Source organism: Pan troglodytes, chromosome 14 (assembly GCF_028858775.2).
Source record: "Pan troglodytes isolate AG18354 chromosome 14, NHGRI_mPanTro3-v2.0_pri, whole genome shotgun sequence".
NCBI classification, from domain to species: domain Eukaryota; kingdom Metazoa; phylum Chordata; class Mammalia; order Primates; family Hominidae; genus Pan; species Pan troglodytes.
In genome coordinates, this window is record NC_072412.2 from 41,115,188 (window position 1) to 41,134,937 (window position 19,750).

The following is a 19,750-nucleotide window of genomic DNA, read 5'->3' on the forward strand; positions in this document are numbered from 1 at the left end:
AAAACGTTGATAATGAATTTAAAAAGCACGCCCTCAAGTTTAACCTCTCCTGTACCCATCTGCATTCTTTTGAACGTCACAAGGAAGAAACCGTGCCCGGCGCAGCTTGCCCTGGAGCGTAGCTGGAGTGCGGCTGAGTTTTCGCTCCGCTGAAGCCGGTTACTGTCCAGTGGGATTTCGCTCAAGCCTCAGCACCCCCAGGAGGGGAGGCGCCTGCAGCGCGGGCAGCCAGCGTTTGGAGGGAGGCGGGCGCGGGCTGCACCGGGAGACGGCGAGAGCGAGAGACAGGGGCGCTGGGAGGCGTCTCCCGGGACCCGCGTCTGCTCCCGTCGCCAGCGCGGTGGCCAGCCTAGCCCAGCCCAGCCCAGCCCGGGCTTTCCTCGCCGCTCTCCGCGCGCCCGGCCCCGGGGGAGGCCGCTCCTCTCCGCGCGGACGCCCGGTGCCCGTGACCACCCGGCGGCCGCTTTCGGTTCCGCGCCTTATAAGGCCTGACAGGGGGGTCACGTGTGTCCCGGGCCACCCGCCGGGAGGAGGGGGCGGCGGGGGGGAGGGGCGGGTAGCGGGGAGGAAAAGGGGAGGGCGCCGGGGGCGGAGGAAGGAGCGAGGGGCGGATTCTGCGCCCGTGGGAGGCGGTGGCGGTGGCGGGGAACGGACCGCTCGGAGCCGCGCAGGGGAGCGGGACCGTGGAGAAGGAGGAGGCGGCGGAGGAGGAAGGGACCGGCGCGGGGGCGGGAGAGCGCGGCGGAAGCCGGAGACGGCGGGTGGGCCGGTGGCTGGCCCCGGGCGGGGAGCCGGGGCGGCGGCGGCGGCCGAGAGGGACCGCGGCGAGGGAAGCGCATCCAGCAGCCCCGGCGCAGCGGCGGCGGCGGGGACCCGGGTCTGCGCGCCCGGGCGGCCGGCGGGCGCGGGCTGGCGCGATGGAGCCTCAGCACGTGCGCCCCGCGCCCGGCGCCCGCAGCCCAGCGTGGGAGGAACCGGTGGGTACCGCGCCCGCGCCCACCCCCTCCCGCTTCTCCTCTGCTCCCCCCGCCCGGGCCGGGTTCCGTTCAGGAAATGGCCCGGGATAAGGTCCCCAGCTGCTTCCCAGCCGGGGCAGCGCTTCCTCCGCCGCCCGGGCTCCTCCTCGCGCGCCGCTTGGAGCGCCTTTGTCCGGCTGATCGAGGCTCTCCCCGAGGAACCGCTGGCAAACCGCTGGCGACGGCCCTGCGAGGACCGTTTCCCGGCTTCACCGACTCCTCAACTTTTCACTTGCTTTGAGACCGTGGAATGTAGGCGGGGGAGAGGAGAAGCCAGGCTGCGCGGTCAGCGTGGGGAGTCGGAGGAGCCCGGTTTTCCCTGTGGAGACCGCGCCCTGGTCGTCACCTGGGCGCGCAGGTTCCCGGGGACACGCGCCTGGAGAGGCTGAGCGCGGCGCGGAGCCCAGAACCACGCCTCCGACTCCTGCCAGCCGCTAAAGCTTGGGCGTTTGGAGGGTGCAACGGGTTTTGCCGGGGACGAAGCAGAAAGCTGACTTCGTTTTCGCCTGGGATTTCGCTGCACACGCAACGCGGAGGTTGAGTAATTTTAGGAACCAAGAGTAGTGTGTGTGCGTGTCTTAAGTGTTCGAGGATAAGGAGGAAGAGACCGGGGGCTTTGGATTTGTTCCCTCAAACTCCCTCAACTTCCTTCTCTCTTCCGATTCAAACAGAACCGTCTCACATCCCTCCAGGGATTCCACCCCGGAATCCCCCTCTCACTCAGAGCTCTGGAAGCCTGTGTGGGCTGCCTTTTCCCTGGCGTCGAATTTTGGCTCTCCACGCCCTGCCTCGATATTTGCTACTCCTTCTTGGTTGACATTGTGAGCCAGTCTGAAAAGCCCCGTCCGAAATTTCTGGCCTCACCCATGTTCCGGTCAACGTGTTCGGATGCTGTTTTCCCAGGGACTCTCCGAGTCTGCTCAGGCCGGCCCTCTGCCTGTTGAGAGCCGCTAGGTCAGGTGCCAGGGTTGGCTGTCCTTTTTCTTTTCTAGTATATACGCTCTCAGCTCCTTTGCCCAGAGTACCTCCTTTGCCCAGAGTACCTCCTTTGCCCAGAGTACGTTTCTCGGCCTGATTCCTGACCTTTCAGAAGCGTGCTTCGACTCTGATCCCTCTGCATCTGCAGCTGTCTTTGCTTTCGTGAATTTGAACATGTCGTCAGGTTGCCCATCTGCTCTTGTTTCTTCCATTGTGGTTATCACGGGGGCTTAAGCTAGTCTCCAAATTAAAAATACAATCCAGTTTTGAAGTTTAAATCAAAGATCATTGAGAACTAAATTCAGTGACTTTACTTTTAAACTTTCCTGTAGGAACCTGGATACTTTAAGCCAACACCAATCACAATGGAAATATCCGGGTGTATGTGTTTTGCTTTAGGCTGCTGATGTCAGAACTACTTAACATTTAGAAAATTAGAGAATTTTCTTTTCTTCTCAAAAGTGACAAGTAAACTGCTCATTTATTTTCCACAGAAAATATTCAGTTTCCAGTCTTAGCACTGGAGCTTTTAAAACTAGAGCCCTAACATAAATGTGTGAATGGACTACAATACTTTATTCAGACTGCAGAGCCATCTTTTAAAAATTAGGTTTATTTTCTTTAAACACTGAAGGCCTTTTCATTTGCTCTGCACCTATTTTCATTCCGCACCTATTATGTTCCGGGACTGTTGGATAGCAGTTACCAACAACAGAGAAACAGATCCTTGACCTCAGAAAGCTAACGTTCTTAACTAAACAGAATGTCTTGTTTCATATATGTTAATGGTTTACAATCAGAAAGTCACAAAAAATACATTCAGAGATCATGGGTATGTGGCATAAAATAATACTTTTTACAAGCGACTTTATTCTAAACCCTGTGGTCATACAGATATGACCAAGTCCATCGAAGAACTAATGAAGGGAATTTTCATTTAACTTCTTAAAAAAGACAATTTATCCAAATTACTAAAAAGTGGCATATAAAGATAAATGTGGGATACATTAGGGAAAAAAGTAGTGTTTAAATGTTAAACCTTTCAGGCATTTGGAGCAAGGGGAAAAGGGGGTGGAGAGACAGATTAAATATGTTTTGAAGGGACACAAAATCCATCAAAATTGGGGATTTGTGACCTTTTTTGGGGTCAGCAATCCCTTTAAGAATCTGATCAAAGCTATGGACCCTTTTTCCCTCAAACATGCACTTATGTGACATATATGTTACATACATATGTTTTATATATGTATTGATGTGTGTGTGTATATATATATGTAAAACATTTTAATACAATTTCAGGAGTGCCACAGATTTCTTTAAGACCAATCTGTGGATCCTCAAAGACCTCAGGTTAGGAATACCTGCTTTGACTTGGACTCCATTTCAAAGTTTTTTTTTAATTTAAAAACTTTTTTGTTTTGTTTTTTTTGAGACAGGGGCTTGCTGTGTTGCCCAGGCTGGAGTGCAGTGGTGTGATCGTAGCTCACTGCAGCCAGGAGGGATCCTCCCGTCTCAGCCTCCTGAGTAGCTAGGACTACAGGCACATGCCACCATGCTGGGCTCATTTTGGATTTTTTTTGTAGAGGTGGGATCTGCCCAGGCTGGTCTCAAACTTGTGGCCTTAAGAGATCCTCCTGACATGGCATCCCAAAGAGCTAGGATTACAGGTCAGAGTTATGTAAAATTTGCTTTTTAAATTCAAATATAGGCAACTTAATGCTTTACCATAAAAGTATGCTCATTTACATTTATGAAAAGGAATGTCCAATACTGAACAATATTGAATACGCTTAATATTCATTCTGTTCAATAATGAACAGATCCTGTTGCATTATCCCTTACGGGATAACATAAGGGCGTGTACATATAACAATAGCATGCATGTAACCATTTACTCTCCTCATTGTTTGAGGCAGTGTCTCACTGTGTCACCCAGGCTGGAGTGCAGGGGCCTGATTCTCAGCTCACTGCAACCTTTGCCTCCTGGGCTCAAGCAATTCTCCGACCTCAGCCTTCCGAGTAGCTGGGACTATAGGTGCTTGCCACCATGCCGGGCTAATTTTGGCATTTTCTTGTATAGATGGGCGTGGTGGTGCGCACCTATAGTTCTAGATATGTTGCCCAGACTGGCCTTGAACTCCTGGGCTCAAGCGATCTGCCCACCTCAGCCTCCTAACGTGCTGGGATTACTGGCATGAGCCACTGCACCTGGCCTCTCCTCATTCATTTTTGATGGAACCTAAAACATGATGGTGTGATTCTGCGTGGAACTATTCAGGCAGAAGAGTAAACACAGTATCAGGAATTGATGCTGACAAACAGTGAAGAGAACAGCACTTCTTTCTTTTTTTTCTTTTTCTTCTTTTTTTTTTTTGAGACAGACTCACTCTGTTGCCCAGGCTGGAGTGCAGTGGCGCCATCTTGGCTCACTGCAACCTCTGCCTCCTGGATTCTCCTGCCTCAGCCTCCCAAGTAGCTGGGATTACAGGCGCGTGCCATCATGCCTGGCTAATTTTTTGTATTTTTAGTAGACACGGGGTTTCACCTTGTTAGCCAGGATGGTCTCGATCTCCTGACCTCGTGATCCGCTCGCCTTGGCCTCCCAAAGTTTTGGGATTACAGGAGTGAGCCACTGCGCCCAGCCCAGCACTTCTTTCTTAAAACGCAGCCATGTTGAGCTGTTGCTGAACTTTACGACACGATTGGGAGATGAACTGAAGTTAGTTAGTTAAGCAAACCATTTAAATAAACGATCAGCCTTAGCATTCTGGCTAAGTCATTGGGCCTAAAGAAGATAAATTTTAGCATTCTAAGTTTCTGTGTATTTTCTTTAATGCTAGCTTTGAAATGCAATCAAATTTCAGTGGAAATAGAGGCATAACCTAAATTTCTAATCAATTAAAAAATACTTTAGTGGTGGCCTTGGATGGGTAGAAAGGTATTTAGCCAAACAAGCCTTATTGGGGGGAAAATAGGTAGTTAGAATTCTAGCAAACACTTCAAAAATGTGGAAGTATTTACAAAGTAGTCCTTAGTTGGGGGATGCTAGAGTACACTTATTAAAATTTGCTTTTGGTGCTGTGGCTCATGCCTGTAATCCCAACACTTTGGGAGGCCGAAGTGGGAGGATCTCTTGAGGCCAGGAGTTTGAGACCATCCTGGGGAAGATGACCAGGGGAAGATGATGTCTAAATAAAAACAACAACAACAAAACTAGCCAGGACTGGTGATGCATGTCTGTAGTCCCAGGTATCCTGTGATTACCCTGGGAGGCTGATGCCAGAGGAGCCTTTGAGCCCAGAGTTTAAGGACGCAGTGAGCTGTGGTTGGCCATTGCACTCCAGCCTGGGCAAAAGAGCAAGACTTTGTCTCTAAAAAAAGAAAAAAAATTTGCTTTATTTTGAAATGGTTTTATACTAGTTAGCGCTGATAAAACTATCCAGGTCGAAAGGAAAATTAGGAAGGAAAGAGTTTCAAAGGATAGGGCCAAAATGTAAATGAGAGGTTATAAACATCTTTGCATTAGGTCTAGATGATGAAAGGTTTTTGCCTCAGATACAAGGATGACCATATGTATATGCAGTTAATATCACAGTTAATCCCCAAATCTTTTTCATTCAGGTAACAACTAAGGAAATGGTAATAGGTTAAAAGTTTTGAATGTTAAATTCTTAATATGTAGCAAATAGCGTGTTCTTAAGTTTTAATTAAGGCAGCTTCTCAATGCCTGTACTTGGTCAACCTGCAGTATTCTTTGATTGCATGGTTCCTTATTGATTAGGAACACAAGTCCTAGAACACTTTGAACTCTTCAGGATATAAAATGTAACATTCTGCGTATTTATGGTGTAATATTTAAGATAAAGCCATAGAATATGTGAGATTTGAAAGTTGCCAATGGGTATAAAACCCCTTTTGTTATGAGTAGTGATCAGTAAAAATATAATTCAAAATACCTCTGTAGAAAATAATACAGGAATATTCATAAAGTTGACATGAAATTTGGCTGTGACTTACACATCTTCAGTCTAATAGGTGTTCTTTGTTTTAATGGGCCAGGATCTCTATTAAGTAAAAACCTAATTTAGGGGTAGCTACCACCTATTTCCATTTCACCCTAAATGCAGTGTCTACACAGCTTATGTTGAAGTCTTTAATAGTGTGTTTGTCACATGTTCTGAACAGAGATTTCAAAGTAACAATAAAAATGTAAGATGCATCTAAGCAATTATTGAAAAATCTGAAATCACTAAGTAAGGAAAAGATCAAGGAATTCTTATAAATCAAATAAATAATGTAAGATACCACATATTTGAAATTGTTTCAGTTGCTATTTTGAGCTACATGGTTGAAATGGTTGGAAAGATTGAGACCTTGACCTTGTAATACTTTTGAGGAAGGTGAAGTACATTGCAGGTACACAATGCACAAATTAGATATTCATTCTAAAAACTTCTAATTTACAGATAAGACTGAGAAGAGGCTAGTAAGTCAGGTATCTTAAATAATGGATTCGTTGAAACCGGCTCTTCAGAAGAGGTGATTGCAGAAGTGCAAAGCTGGCTCTGAGGTTAAATCTTTATGAGAAAGGAATACCTTTACTTTGAGGTATTAATGGCTCAGCTCTGGGATATGAAACTTTTTAAGTATCTTTAAGCAATCAGTGTTCAAATCAAAGAGTGAGATGCGTAATCTGACCTGTTAAAATCACAAAATCAGGCTGGGCATTAGATAATGCCTTTCAGTTTAATCACTTGCTGCCTGGATTCTGGAAAATGTTGCTATATAAAACACATAATGTATGAATAGAAGTATATGGTAACTGACAGACTTTTGTTATACAGTGTGATAAAGTGAATAGAACATTAGAATACTAACCGCATGATTTTGACTTTGGTCCCAGTTTGTCAACTGGGGCCTTAGTTTCTTTACATTAAAGGAGAGGACTAAACTAAGTTTATTCTTTCAAAAGACCCTTTACTGGTGTCCTTGTCTACATTTCCAAAATATTGGACTTGTCCATGACCAAACAGGTGGGAATGAAGGCCATTATTTTGATTATTTTTCTCTTTTAAGAATTTCCAGAAATATGTTCTTTGTAGATAAAGAATTACATATTTGTAGAGTTCTAAGCGTTCTTAAAATTCATTTTGCCCAACTCCTTCCTTTCCTAAAGGAGACAACAGAAGCTGCAGAAATAGCCTCTCTGTTATTATTACATAGCAGCAGTCTCCTGTCTTTAAATATTTGAACTAAACACATTTTACATTTTAATGAATTTAATTTACAGTGTGATGTCCAGTATTGGGAGTGCATACTATTTCTTAAAACTTCTTAGAACTGTTAGCTCTAATAAATCAAATTTCTTGTTGGCAGTAAGATTGCAAGTTAAAAAAAAAAATTAGAACCTTAGTTTGGAGGAACCTTAAAGGTCATGTCAACTGAAAAAATACGAAAGGAATGGTACTGAAAGGCATGAACATAACAGAGATTGAATGCTTTCTCCAGGTGGAGAGACTCCACAGTCTGGCAGGGACTTTTTGTCCTATTTAAAAATATAGCTAACACCAGTTTGGTGTTCTCTTTGGATGACAAGAGGGATCTGTCGTTTTAATGTCTTCTCTCGCAGCCCCCTCACACCTGTGAGGCTTCTTTGACGTTGAGCGTGCACAACCCGCTGCCAGTCCGCGGTTCCCAAGTGCCCGCGCAGCCAGCTTGCAGGGGAGTTGTGCGCGGTGGCTACAGCCTGTTGATCCCATTTCCTCCTGCTCTAGTCCGGGCTAGGGAGTGGCTCTGCCAGGACTTCCAAGGCTTTTTGTCTCGGGTACTGGTGTTCGCATGGCTCGAGTGTATTGTTTTCTTCCAGGCAATCTCGGTTAGCGCTTCAGCTTAGACACTTCTTGTGCGTTCTGTCGTCTTGGGCTGCGTGTAGTCTCTTGTTTCTGCGCTTTCTCCACGCCCTTCCCAGTTTCCTGTTAGCCGAAGGGGATCGCTCTTTCTGAACGAAAAGTTCTCAGAGCGGAGCTGAACCTCCCGGAAAATGCTCTTCTCTTCCGTGTGCGCCGGATGGGGGTGGGGGTGGGCCAGAAACTGAACGCCGCAGTCAGGAGAGCTGAGAGGACCCGACGGCCCTGGCGGAGGCGGGAGAGGTACGGTCCTCGGAGTGGGGCTGGGGGTCGGGTAACCGACGAAGGGCAGCCCCCGACTGTCTTGGTGGCAGGGGGGACTTTTATTCAGCTGGAATCGCGCGGCGAGGCCCAAGTGTCTCTGGAGAGATTCGGGGTTCAGGAGGTGGCGGGTGCACCCAAGGGTGCTGGGAGGAAGCTCCAGGTTCCCATTCTTCCCCAGGGATCGGCGTTGCCCCTGCTGTCCAGAAGTGAGAGGGGGTGTGCGGGCATCGCCACTACGGGGTGGGCTGCAGAGGTTTCCTGCCTCCCTCACCCTCCTGTCCATCCTAGGGACCCCAGACCGTAGAGGGAGTGGAAGAGATGTTGCTCCAAACCCTGTCACCCCATCCTCTCTACCCGCGCTGGTCCTATCCGAGGCTGGGTGCGCAGGGGTCCCAGGCGGGCGGGGGTCCGTTACCTCTGCGTCCCACCGTGGCCGCCGCTCCGGCGGGAACCGAGCGGAGGAGCCGGGTGGACCCCTGCCTGGAGGGCGCCTGCCCCGGGCGACCCTTACCCCGCGGGGGTAGCTAGGGAAACGGAAGATGGCGGCGGCGGCCGGGCACGGGGTTCCGGGCTCCGCTCGGGCAGAGCCCACCCGCTGACCAACGCCGCCGCCCCCGCCGGGCGGTGCTGTGTCCCCGCAGGAGTCGGAGAGGATGGCAGGGGCCGGAGGCCAGCACCACCCTCCGGGCGCCGCTGGAGGAGCGGCCGCCGGAGCCGGCGCCGCGGTCACCTCCGCCGCTGCCTCGGCGGGGCCGGGAGAGGATTCGTCTGACAGCGAAGCGGAGCAAGAGGGACCCCAGAAACTGATCCGCAAAGTGTCCACCTCGGGGCAGATCCGGACCAAGGTAGGGCGGAGGAGGCGGGCCTGAGGGCCGCGTGGAAAGCGGGAGGTGGAGAGGGCGCGGGGGCGCTGGAACGCGCCGGGCGATCCCGGGAAGGCGGGGAAGGCGGGGAAGGCGGGGATGGTGAGACGGTGAGGCGGGGCGGGGCCTGGGGCGCGGGCGGGGCGGTGAGGGGTGGGGCGGGGCCCGGGGGCGCTGGACCGCGGTGCTGCGGGACGGATTCCCGGCGGCCGCGCGGGAGGCTGCGAGCCTGGGCTCCCAGGGAGTTCGACTGGCAGAGGCGGGTGCAGGGAACCCGCGGCTCGGCGGGAGCGTGGGAAAAAGCTGACGCGCAGTCGCGAGTTCCTACTTAGGGAACTTAAAAGGAGAGTTTCAATTTTTCTTCCCTGCCGTTCGGGGGAGCGTGCGCATGTGCTGGCCAACCAGCCTGCGCTGCAGTGAGCCCTGCTGCTTTCCCACTTAGGCCCACTCAGAGGGTGGGTGGAAGGTGACACCGGTCAGCCTTTCCTGCCCCTCTGCCTCCTGCTGCGGTCTGGAATGCAGAAGCCCCGAGGCAGGCATGTGGGACATGGTGTTCGCGGCTTAACCGCACCCTGCATGGCTCCAAGGGCTGGCCAGGCTTTCGTGTCGCAGGTTCCCGCCAAGTGCAGGCAGGGTTCAGAACCATGCGTCCATGGTTCTTTTTAATAATGAGAAGTTACCTCTGTGCTGTGTGGACATTAGGATGGTGTGTTACTCTTGTTAATGAAGCTTGTGCTGTCGACCTGTGAGGTCTCAAAGTTAATTTTTAATTTGATCATGAACATACCAAAGCAAATGCTTATGGATATTAAAGGATTTTTATGTATTCTAATTTTCATAGTAGTTTAAAAATCTTCACAGAGAGAGTCTGTTATCAGTAGGGAAATTTAACGAGGAATTTGAAAACGGAACCACAAAATCATTGGCTTGGGGTACCGTTTTTAAAAATAAATTTGCAAAAAATTCATTCTACAGTTATTTTTATGAAAAATTTTCCCTAAGGTCAATGAACTCCTATTTGGAAACATAATTTTTATTCAGTGCCTGTGGAGGCCGGTAACGGTGGCTCATGCCTGTAATCCCAGCACTTTGGGAGGCCAAGGCAGGCAGATCACTTGAGGCCAGGAGTTCCAGACCAGCCTGGCCAACATGGTGAAACCCCATGTCTATTAAAAATAAAAAAATTAGCTGGGCTTTGAGGCGTGCACCTGAGATCCCAGCTCCTCGGGAGGCTGAGGCAGGAGAATCGTTTGAACCCGGGAGGCGGAGGTTGTGGCGAGCAGAGATTGTGCCACTGCACTCCAGCCTGAGCGACAAAAAAAAAAGCTAGTGGATTAATGTTTGTAGTAGCCTGCCTCCTTATTTTCTGAAATACATATGTGTAAGAACAACACACAAGAACAACTGTTGACAAGATGCACTTACTAAAGAGTTAGGGATTCAGTCACTTTAGTTAAGAGTACATCTTGTAACTCCTTTTAATAGTGACGTTTTTGAGTTTGTAGTAAATGAAGAATATGGCATTTAATGTGTTTTTTAAGATTAAGGCTTTTAAAAAGTTAGGGACTTTCCTAAAAGTGTTTTTAATATTTCAAATCTTAATTCTGAAAAAAGTTCATAAACTGTGTTAATAATGGGCAAAATGGCAGGTAAAAAAAAAAATTGTATAGAGGCCGGGCATGGTGGCTCACGCCTGTAATCCCTGCACTTTGGGAGAACAAGGTACCTGAGGATCACTTGAGCCCAGGAGTTCAAGGCTGCAGTGAACTGAGATCTTGCCATTGCACTCCAACCTGGGCAATGAAGCGAGACTCTTGTCTCTTAAACAAACAAGCAAACAAACAAACGTGTATGTTACATATTTATATGAAATGGTCAAAATTCCATGCATACTTATATCAGGATTAACCAGTAGATTTATACTGTTCGAAAGAAAACTGAGAGATGGCTCTAAATTGAATTGAATCATGTCAAACAACAAATTTGTTGGGAGTACCACTGTATTTTATAGGTTTCATGCGCTCATTGTAATAGCTAAGATTATATGCTTATGGAGACTACAAGTAAATTTAAAAAGCACATTATTTGTGATTTTCTATCTGACTTTCTAATGAAAACATTTAGCACATACATTTTGCCATGAGAGATCATTTTTGACTATGAAATCAAATATTGCTTGAATTTCAAAAGTGTATTGAATGTCAGAAATTCAGCATTTTACACTTTCTCCTATGTTAGAGTGCATGTAAGTTCATCAACATTTTCATATATGAACACTTGAGATCAGGGTATAAGGTTTCTGAGACCAGTGAGCTTCAACCTCATACCCCGCCTCCTGCAACTGGACTGTTCATGTATGTCACAGACTTCATTATTTACGTCTTTTATCACATATACTGATTCTTAGGGAAGAAAGTGAGAGCAATAGGGGGAATTTATAGAATGAGAACTACTAAATTTAACGTTGGTTCCCAGTCTTCAATTATGATTCAGATGAGAATTAAGGGAAGGATCTTTAGAAAAAGACAAATACTTTCTGTGTCTCCGCACAGGTGTGTAAGATGGGAGCACCTGGAGGAGAGGTAGGCCCTAAGATTAGCTCAAAGCCATCTTTTTTTTTTTTTTTTTTTTTTTTTTGAGATGGAGTTTCACTCTTGTTGCCCAGGCTGGAGTGCAATGGTGTGATCTCGGCTCACCGCAGCCTCCACCTCCCAGGTTCAAGCGATTCTCCTGCCCCTGCCTCAGCCTCCCGAGTAGCTGGGATTACAGGCATGCGCCACCACACCCAGCTAATTTTTTATTTTTAGTAAAGATGGGGTTTCTCCATGTTGGTCAGGCTGGTCTCGAACTCCCGACCTCAGGTGATCTGCCCACCTTGGCCTCCCAAAGTGCTAGGATTACAGGGGTGAGCCACGGCCTCAGCCCCAGTCATTTTTAAGACAGCACAAGCAGTTCTTGCTCATCTATCCTGCTTTGTCAGTAGGTCAAAACTGGTCAAATATGGAATGCTTCATATGGTTCAACCTAATATGTCATCATTTAACCAGTTTTTTGCAGAAGTAAATATGGGTTGTTTTAGGACAATGCACTAATCTCAGCTTTTTCATAGTGGATTTGATGATTTTTAAGTAAAGAATGGAACTGGTATGCTTTTGAAATCAGTGTGGCTTAATAAAATCCTCATGTGTATTTTAGCACCCTCATCATAACTCCATACAGTATACTTTTTGTTCCCCTTTTCATTTTCCATTTATTCCTGGTTTCTTTGTATGTCTATGCTGTCCTCTCTACTATTTTCCTCTTCCTCCGTTTTGAACTTTTTCCTTTCTCTGAATAACCTAAGTGGAATTTCAGGTGGTCTCATCTAGCCACTCAGGTGCTAAACACTAAATGATTTTATGCCTGCCTTTATTTCCCAAAGACAAAAAGTCACTTATGTACAAAAGTGAAAGTGGTGCTGATGTAGGAAAGCCAAAATGGAGTCCTAACACTTGTCATATCTCTTCCTCCTCTTTACCTTCTTGAGTTTTTGGATTTGCATTCAGACATACTGTTGTAGAGAATTTCACAGGTATTTACTGAGAATAAGATATTTTTGAAACAACGCTAATACAGATTCAGACAAATTGGGTTTTGAGGATGAATGTGAAAGAAGCTTTGTTTGTTTTTTGTTGGCCCATGAATACTGCAACCTTTCATTTTATGGGAATGGCTGGAAGAAACTTGGTCAGGCTTACAGCCTAGGATTGTTCAACAATCATAAACCAAACAGTATAAACAAATGGGAACCATCTCAATGACTTTTTCTGCCTTTGGGTCATCTCGGCTAAGGTTGTGAAGCTGCATGTGTCAAAAATACTCCTGATGAGGTTTATTGTGTTCTCATTTATTATTATTTTTTTTTGACATTTATATGTCTTCTTACAGCTAATGGCCACAAATGAGTCTCTAAATTTAGGTAAAACATACCTAAACACTAAAAAGATATTCAGAATTTTGCATCAACATTTTATCTAGGCTGAGGGCGGTGGCTCATGCCTATAATCCTACCACTTTGAGAGGCCAAGGTAGGACAATCAGTTGAACCCAAGAATTCAAGACTAGCTTGGGCAACAGTGAGACTCCATCTCAAAGAAAAAAACAAACCCAAAAGAAGACCAAAAAACACACCAGTATTCTATCTGGATTAAGGTATATTTTTGGTGCAGCAAACCACCATGGCACATGTATACCTATGTAACAAACCTGCAGGTTCTGCACATGTAACCCAGAATTTAAAGTAAAATAAAAAAAAAATTTACTACTACTACTAATTATATATATAACTATATATAACTATATATGTAACTGTATATATATAACTATATATGTAACTCTATATGTAGCTATATATAACTATATATAACTATATGTATAACTATATAACTATATGTATAGAACTGTAACTATACATAACTATATATAACTATATATGTATATATAACTATATATGTATATATAACTATATATGTATATATATAATTATATATATGTATATATATAACTATATATGTATATATATATATATATTTTTGAGACGGAGTCTTACTCTGTTGCCAGGCTGGAGTGCAGTGGCATGATCTCAGCTCACTGCATCCTCCGCCTCCTGGGTTCAAGCAATTCTCCTGTCTCAGCCTCCTGAGTTGCTGGGACTACAGGCGCATGCCACCACGCCCAGCTAATTTTTTTGTATTTTTAGTAGAGACAGGGGTTTCACCATGTTGGCCAGGGTGGTCTTGATCTCTTGACCTTGTGATCCACCTGCCTTGGCCCCCCAAAGTGCTGGGATTACAGGCGTGAGCCACCACGCCTGGCCAAAAACATGTATTTTTAAGCCCAGTAAGGATAATGATCACATTCTTCAATTGATATCTTGGTTTTAATTTAATATGAAGGATGTATAAGTAAACTCTTGTTCCTTTATGGTAAGGCAGTATATGAAAATATTGATTTGCATTTTTCACTGCCTTACAAAATACAGTTTGTGCCATTAAAACATTATCTTTCATCACAAACCCTAGGTGAAGTATGCTGGGGAAGACTTGCTCTGTGTTTTTGAAATTGTAGGTGGCAGCCCATTACTGGGTCATATGGTTCATGGCCAGCATTTAAAAGAGAAGCAGAATAAATTAGGAAATATTATTTAAAACTTTTAGCTAGAGTTCTGTGTGGAAACATGGGAATCATAATGATCCAAATAGATGGGAAACAGAAACATGGCCAGAAGAATATTAGGAAATGAGAGTAAAGTGATACTGACAGCCTTATTGCTCTGAAACTCAATATGAAATGAGAAGCAAGTAGGAACTTTTACATTTTGATAGGTGATGAGCAGAAAGATATTTCAAGCAATTAACACACATCCAGGTCAGAAGTTGGCTAACTTTTCCCATAAAAGGCCAGATAGTAAATAGTTTAAATTCTGTGGGCCATAAGGTGTCTGCTGAAATTATTTAACTCAGAGAATGGAGGTTACTAAGAAGGGGAGGGTGCTGGGGAGAACTGGATAACTCCAGAATAATTCTGGAGAATAAGTTCTTATTCTGGAGAATAGAATAAATTCTTTTGTACAGCAAGGTGACTGTAGTAATAATAAGGCATTGTATACTTGAAAATTGCTAAGAGTAGATCTTAAATGTTCTCACCCACAAAAAATTAAGTATGTGAGGTGATGGATATATTAATTCGCTTGATTTAATCATTTCACAATGAATACATACATGAAAAATCACTCCATGTACCAGAAATATGTACAATTTTTATTTGTCAATTATACCTTAGTAAAGAAAAAGAAAAAAAATTACTCTACTTTGTCATTGTAGCATAAAACAGCCATAGACAATACTTTAAGTGTTGCTGTGTTCCAACAAAACTTTATTTAAGGACACTGAAATTTGAATTTCATGTAATTTTCATGTGCTAAGAAATATTATTATTCCTCTTTTTAAGAAATCAATTTGAACATGTGAAAACCTTCTTAGCTCGTCGACTATATAAAATCAGGCGGCCGGCAGGATATGGCCCATGGATATAATCTGTGGGCTGCAGTTTGCTGGCACCTATGTTAGAAAATGGAAGGTAGTATAGTTAGGTTTGCCAAGCATTGCAAAGTTAAGGTGCTGTTAAATATGATCCACATTTAAGGGACCAAATAAAGCTAGATTTCAGTCCATTTAAAAAATCTCATCTTTGTAGAACATTTTATTTTTAGCTTGGTTTGCGTCTTTGCTTCCATTTTAATGTGAACTAAATATAGACTGGAAATTCTGACTCTCAGTACAGTAATATATGGTATAACAGCTTTCTTTCCATTTTGATTACAAGTTAAACATGATATCCCATTATTAAAGATAAGAGACATAATAAATAATTTACTAAACCTTTACATATAACTTAAAGATGCCTTATTTTAAAGTATCTAAATTTAGAACTCTTTCACTTAGTTTAAGTTTGCTTGTTTGCTGTTGTGGTAAAGAGGCAAAAGGTTATATGAAACTACCATTATAAAGGACGTGGGGCCCCGTTCTGTTTCCAGGGTACAGTGTTTTTCACTCATATTGGATTTGTTAGGCTTTACTTACTCAGGAAATGTGTTTATAAGCAAAGGTTTTAATTAAAGAGAGTTTGTTTTACATCTAAGAATAGACCTTTGAAAAAGGCCATAACATGTTAGTACATTACAGTTTCCCTTGGCAAATTTGTTTGGTTTTGTTGGATATTGAGTATTTTACTCTATGACTATTTAGTCACTGGAAACACATTTGTAGCTGGGCACCGTGGCTCATGCCTGTAATCCCAGCAATTTGGGAGGCTGAGCTGGTAAGGTTGCTTAATGCCAAGAGTCTGAGACAAACTTTAGCAAAACAAGGAGACCCCATCTCTATAAAACATTAAAAAATAAGAAAGTTAGCTGGGCGTGGTGGCACCTGTGGTCCCAGCTACTTGGAACCACTGCTCTCCAGCCTGGGTGACAGAGCAAGACCTTGCCTCTAAAACAAAAGAAATAAAGAAACATTTGTATTTTTGAGTTGGTTAAATGATTTTAAAGTGGTCAACAGCTATTGGTGATAGTATGAAATTAGGAGTTAATGTGCATCATTCCTATTTTATATAGTTCCTTATTTTTTTTTCAAATGATCATATATGGTAATAATTCTCTCCCTCCTGCTTTTTGTTATGAGGCTATTTGGGAGACTGTTAGGCTTCTGTTTTATATGAGGAAGTACGGTTAACTTTGTCATGTGTAGGGCTGGAATCTCTGACCTTCTCACTGTGTCATTTGAGTATCAGCACTTTTTCAGACCACCAGAATGTAATTTAGCATAATAGATCTTTTTAAATACAAGCTTGGTGCATTTAATTCAGAAATTTAGAAATACTTTTCTATTTAGCATTTTATTGGTTACAGAGCAGTTTTCTATACATGATCTTATGGAACAGTTGTGTACAGTTACCTAAATTTTATAAATGATTATACAAAAGTTTGAATATCTGCTGAGTAACGGACAAAGCTGGAACTCAAAAGCAGTTCCTTCTGATGATTGTACCCATATCCCTTTCACAGTGGATTAAAATGGGGGGGTTCCAGATGCCTTGCTTTCGGTAGCCCTGTAGCTTCTTGGGCAGTGAAACTTTAATCTACAGCATGCAAGCATGTGTGTGTGCAGGCAGGCAGGCTCCTTACTTCTCTTGGCCTCTCTCTCCTTCTCCTTCCCTTCGCTCTTTTCTCTCTCCCTTAAATTCCTCTTTTCCTCTCCCTTATTTCCCCCTTCTTCCTGCTCCTGCCTTTATTCATTTGTTTAATCCATGAGCATATCTCTCATCAATGTTTTAGGTTTCATCATGCCGTTTTGCATTTGGATCCTATGTTTTTAGGGACAGATATATGACTGCACATTTGAAAAGTAAATTTTGAAATAAAAAATTCCAGCTGAAATTTATATTCATTTGAATTAAACTTAACAAAAATTATTGAGACTTTTTAACGTACTTTTAAAAGGATTATTTTAGAAAAAAATGCTTCTGGGTACCTAACTCTTCAAATAGGTTTTCAAAGAAAACTGTTAGTTTCACTTCTATAAGGTAAGATGCCATTTTTGAAAGGTCATGGTATAGTGTTAAAAAGAATCATGTGAAGTAATTTTCCACATGGCCTATTAAAACATATTTGAGGAAAAAATATGAGTAAAATTTATTTTTACCTAGCTAGAGAATGAAAACGACAGGAATTTTTTGGCCTACTTTTCTCCATCTCACTATTTTGTGTAGGTAAGAAAAAGTGCAAGAGTTTTATCTGAGCAAGCATGGTGATTTGAGTTGTAGTGTTCCTCTACACTCTTGTAGTACTTTAAAATTATGTGATATTATAGTATTTGATATTTATAAGAATATATAATATCTCTGTAGTTTGTGAAGCACAGTGGTAAAATGAACACCCGTGAATCCAGCTTCAGAATGGGAACATTTTCAATATCATGCATCTTCCTGTGTGCTCCTTCTCAGTTTACTCCTTTGTTGCTCCTCAATTCATGCATTCAAAGAAATATCTATGGTGTTCCAAGTACTGTTGTAGGTACCAGGGATAGAGCAGTAAGCAAAAATATACAAAAACCTCTGCCCTCATGGAACTCACATTTTAATGCAAGGAGAATTTATGAACTTGTAAATACTTGAAACGCATAGTATATGAGAAGGTGATAAGTGCTATAGAGAGAAATAGAGCATGGCTGTGAGTGGAGGTGGAGTGGGAAGGGATTTTTAGGCAATGAGCCATGTGGACCTCTGGGTGAAGAGCAGGCTAAGTAGAAGGAACAGCAGCTGCAAAGAGGGAGGTCAGTGGGGCTGAAGGGGGTTGGGGGGAACCAAGTAGAAAGTTGAAAGTGAGTTAACAGTGTCCAAAGTAAGGTACTATAGAGAAAAGTTCTTAGCCTGGGTTCATGCATCCCTGGTTTTGTTGGGTTTTAGAGGGCTCTCCACCAAAGTTTATGTCTATGTGTATGCCCCTCAGAAGGTTAAAACCACTGATTTGTGAAAGGGAACTGCAGGTCAGAAAATAGAGATAGGTGAAAAAAATACATATATATGTAGTAAGTCCTCACTTAACATCGTTGATAGATTCATGGAAACTGACTTTTAAGTGAAATGACATATAACAAAACCAATTTTCTTTCTCATTGATGTTATAATGAAATGATGCATGAAAAAGTGTTATTCTAGGACCTACTGTACATCATTTCACTTAACATCACAGTTTCTGAGAACCTATTGATGTTGTTAAGTGAGGACTTACTGAATACACAATATAATTCCACAGTAATATTGAACTCTTGAATATAAACCAGCTGTTGTCATTTTCATTTGGAGAATTGTTAAATTTGCTGGTGGGTTCAATGAAATGGAGTGAGCCAGCGGCATAGAATAGCAAGGTTCCTGGAGAAGTTAGATAGTGTTAGGTTTGATTCTCAGCTTGTCATGTACTATATTAGATGACCTCAGACATGTTACTTAAGGGGGCAGAGAATGCTGTGCCCACTGATAACTGTGTTTTTCTATTCTTCTTGGCCCACCATTAGACTTCCTTTTCCCCTTGCAGATAGATGGAGCTATGTAACTGACTTCTGGCCAGTGAAATACAGGTGAGAGTGATGTCTGTCACTTGGCCTCTCAAGCTGTGGGACTCTCCATGCCTTATGTTTTCCCTCACCTGCCAGGTAGATACAGATTATCCAGTGGAAGCAGCCTGGATCCCTGAATGACTTCATGGAGCAGAGCCCTTTGTGCTCCTCCCTGAATCCCATTAGCCACATTGGATTGTGACATGAGGGGGAAATAGAGCTTTATTGTGTTAAGTCCCTGAGATTTGGGCATTGTTTGCTATAGCAGTTAGCATACCCTGAGCAATACACATCATCACTCTGAATTGAGGATTTCTCCATTTCCAAATTGGACGTAGTATTCCTACCTTGTAAGGTAGTAATGGTGATTAAATAAATATAAAATATGTTTTTGTATCTGTAATTATTATAATTATTTTTAAAAATTGGTATTAAAATTCTGATAATTACTCCTATGTGTGTCTTTTACATAATTTAATCTGTGGTGTGTATAGGCCACTGTCTTTTGTTAATGATTTTTCAAGTGTCTTTTTTCTTTTTTTTTTTAAGATGGAGTCTCGCTCTGTTGCCCAGGCTGGAGTGCAGTGGCATGATCTCAGCTCACTGCAGCCTCTGCCTCTGGGGTTTAAGCGATTCTCCTGCCTCAGCCTCCCAAGTAGCTGGGATTACAGGTGCGTGCCACTGTGTCCTGCTAATTATTGTATTTTTAGTAGAGACGGGGTTTCTCTATGTTGACCAGGCTGTTCTTGAACTCCTAACTTCAAGTGATCTGCCCACGTTGGCCTCCCAAAGTGCTAGGATTACAGGCGTGATCCACCGCGCCTGGCCTTCAAGTGTCTTATGAAAAAATATTTTAATAAGAATGAATGACCACTTGGAGGTGGTAGTGGAAATAATTGGCCAGGTTGGCTTTTAGGTGCTTCTATGGCCTGTTCTATTTAATCTTGAAATATCTTTCTAAGAGCCTTCTTATCTGCCCTTCTTCAGCTTCTATTTACTCTTCATTCTACTGCAGCTATTTCATGAAGCTTCTTTTGCAAAGGCCCTTAGTAATTTTAATTGCTAAAATC

The 19,750-nt window shown here is 43.7% G+C and overlaps 1 protein-coding gene across 15 annotated transcripts in view; it reads left to right on the plus strand.

Annotated features, from left to right (window-relative positions):
* Positions 1 to 663: 663 nt before the first annotated feature.
* DGKH (diacylglycerol kinase eta) overlaps positions 664 to 19,750 on the plus strand; it is a 190,369-nt gene continuing 171,282 nt past the window's right edge. For 9 of the 15 annotated variants that reach the window (XR_010150444.1, XR_010150445.1, XR_010150443.1 and 6 more), the window contains exons 1-2: positions 844 to 977; positions 8,806 to 9,009. Coding sequence is in view for 11 of the 15 variants with exons in the window: in XM_016925248.4 (XP_016780737.2) it covers positions 918 to 977; positions 8,806 to 9,009 (264 nt within the window). In the remaining 4 variants the exon portion in view is untranslated. Of the gene's footprint in view, positions 978 to 7,698; positions 8,144 to 8,805; positions 9,010 to 19,750 lie in introns of those variants that run through there. The other 6 variants (XM_016925251.4, XM_016925250.4, XM_009440562.5 and 3 more) reach the window with 4 other exon arrangements.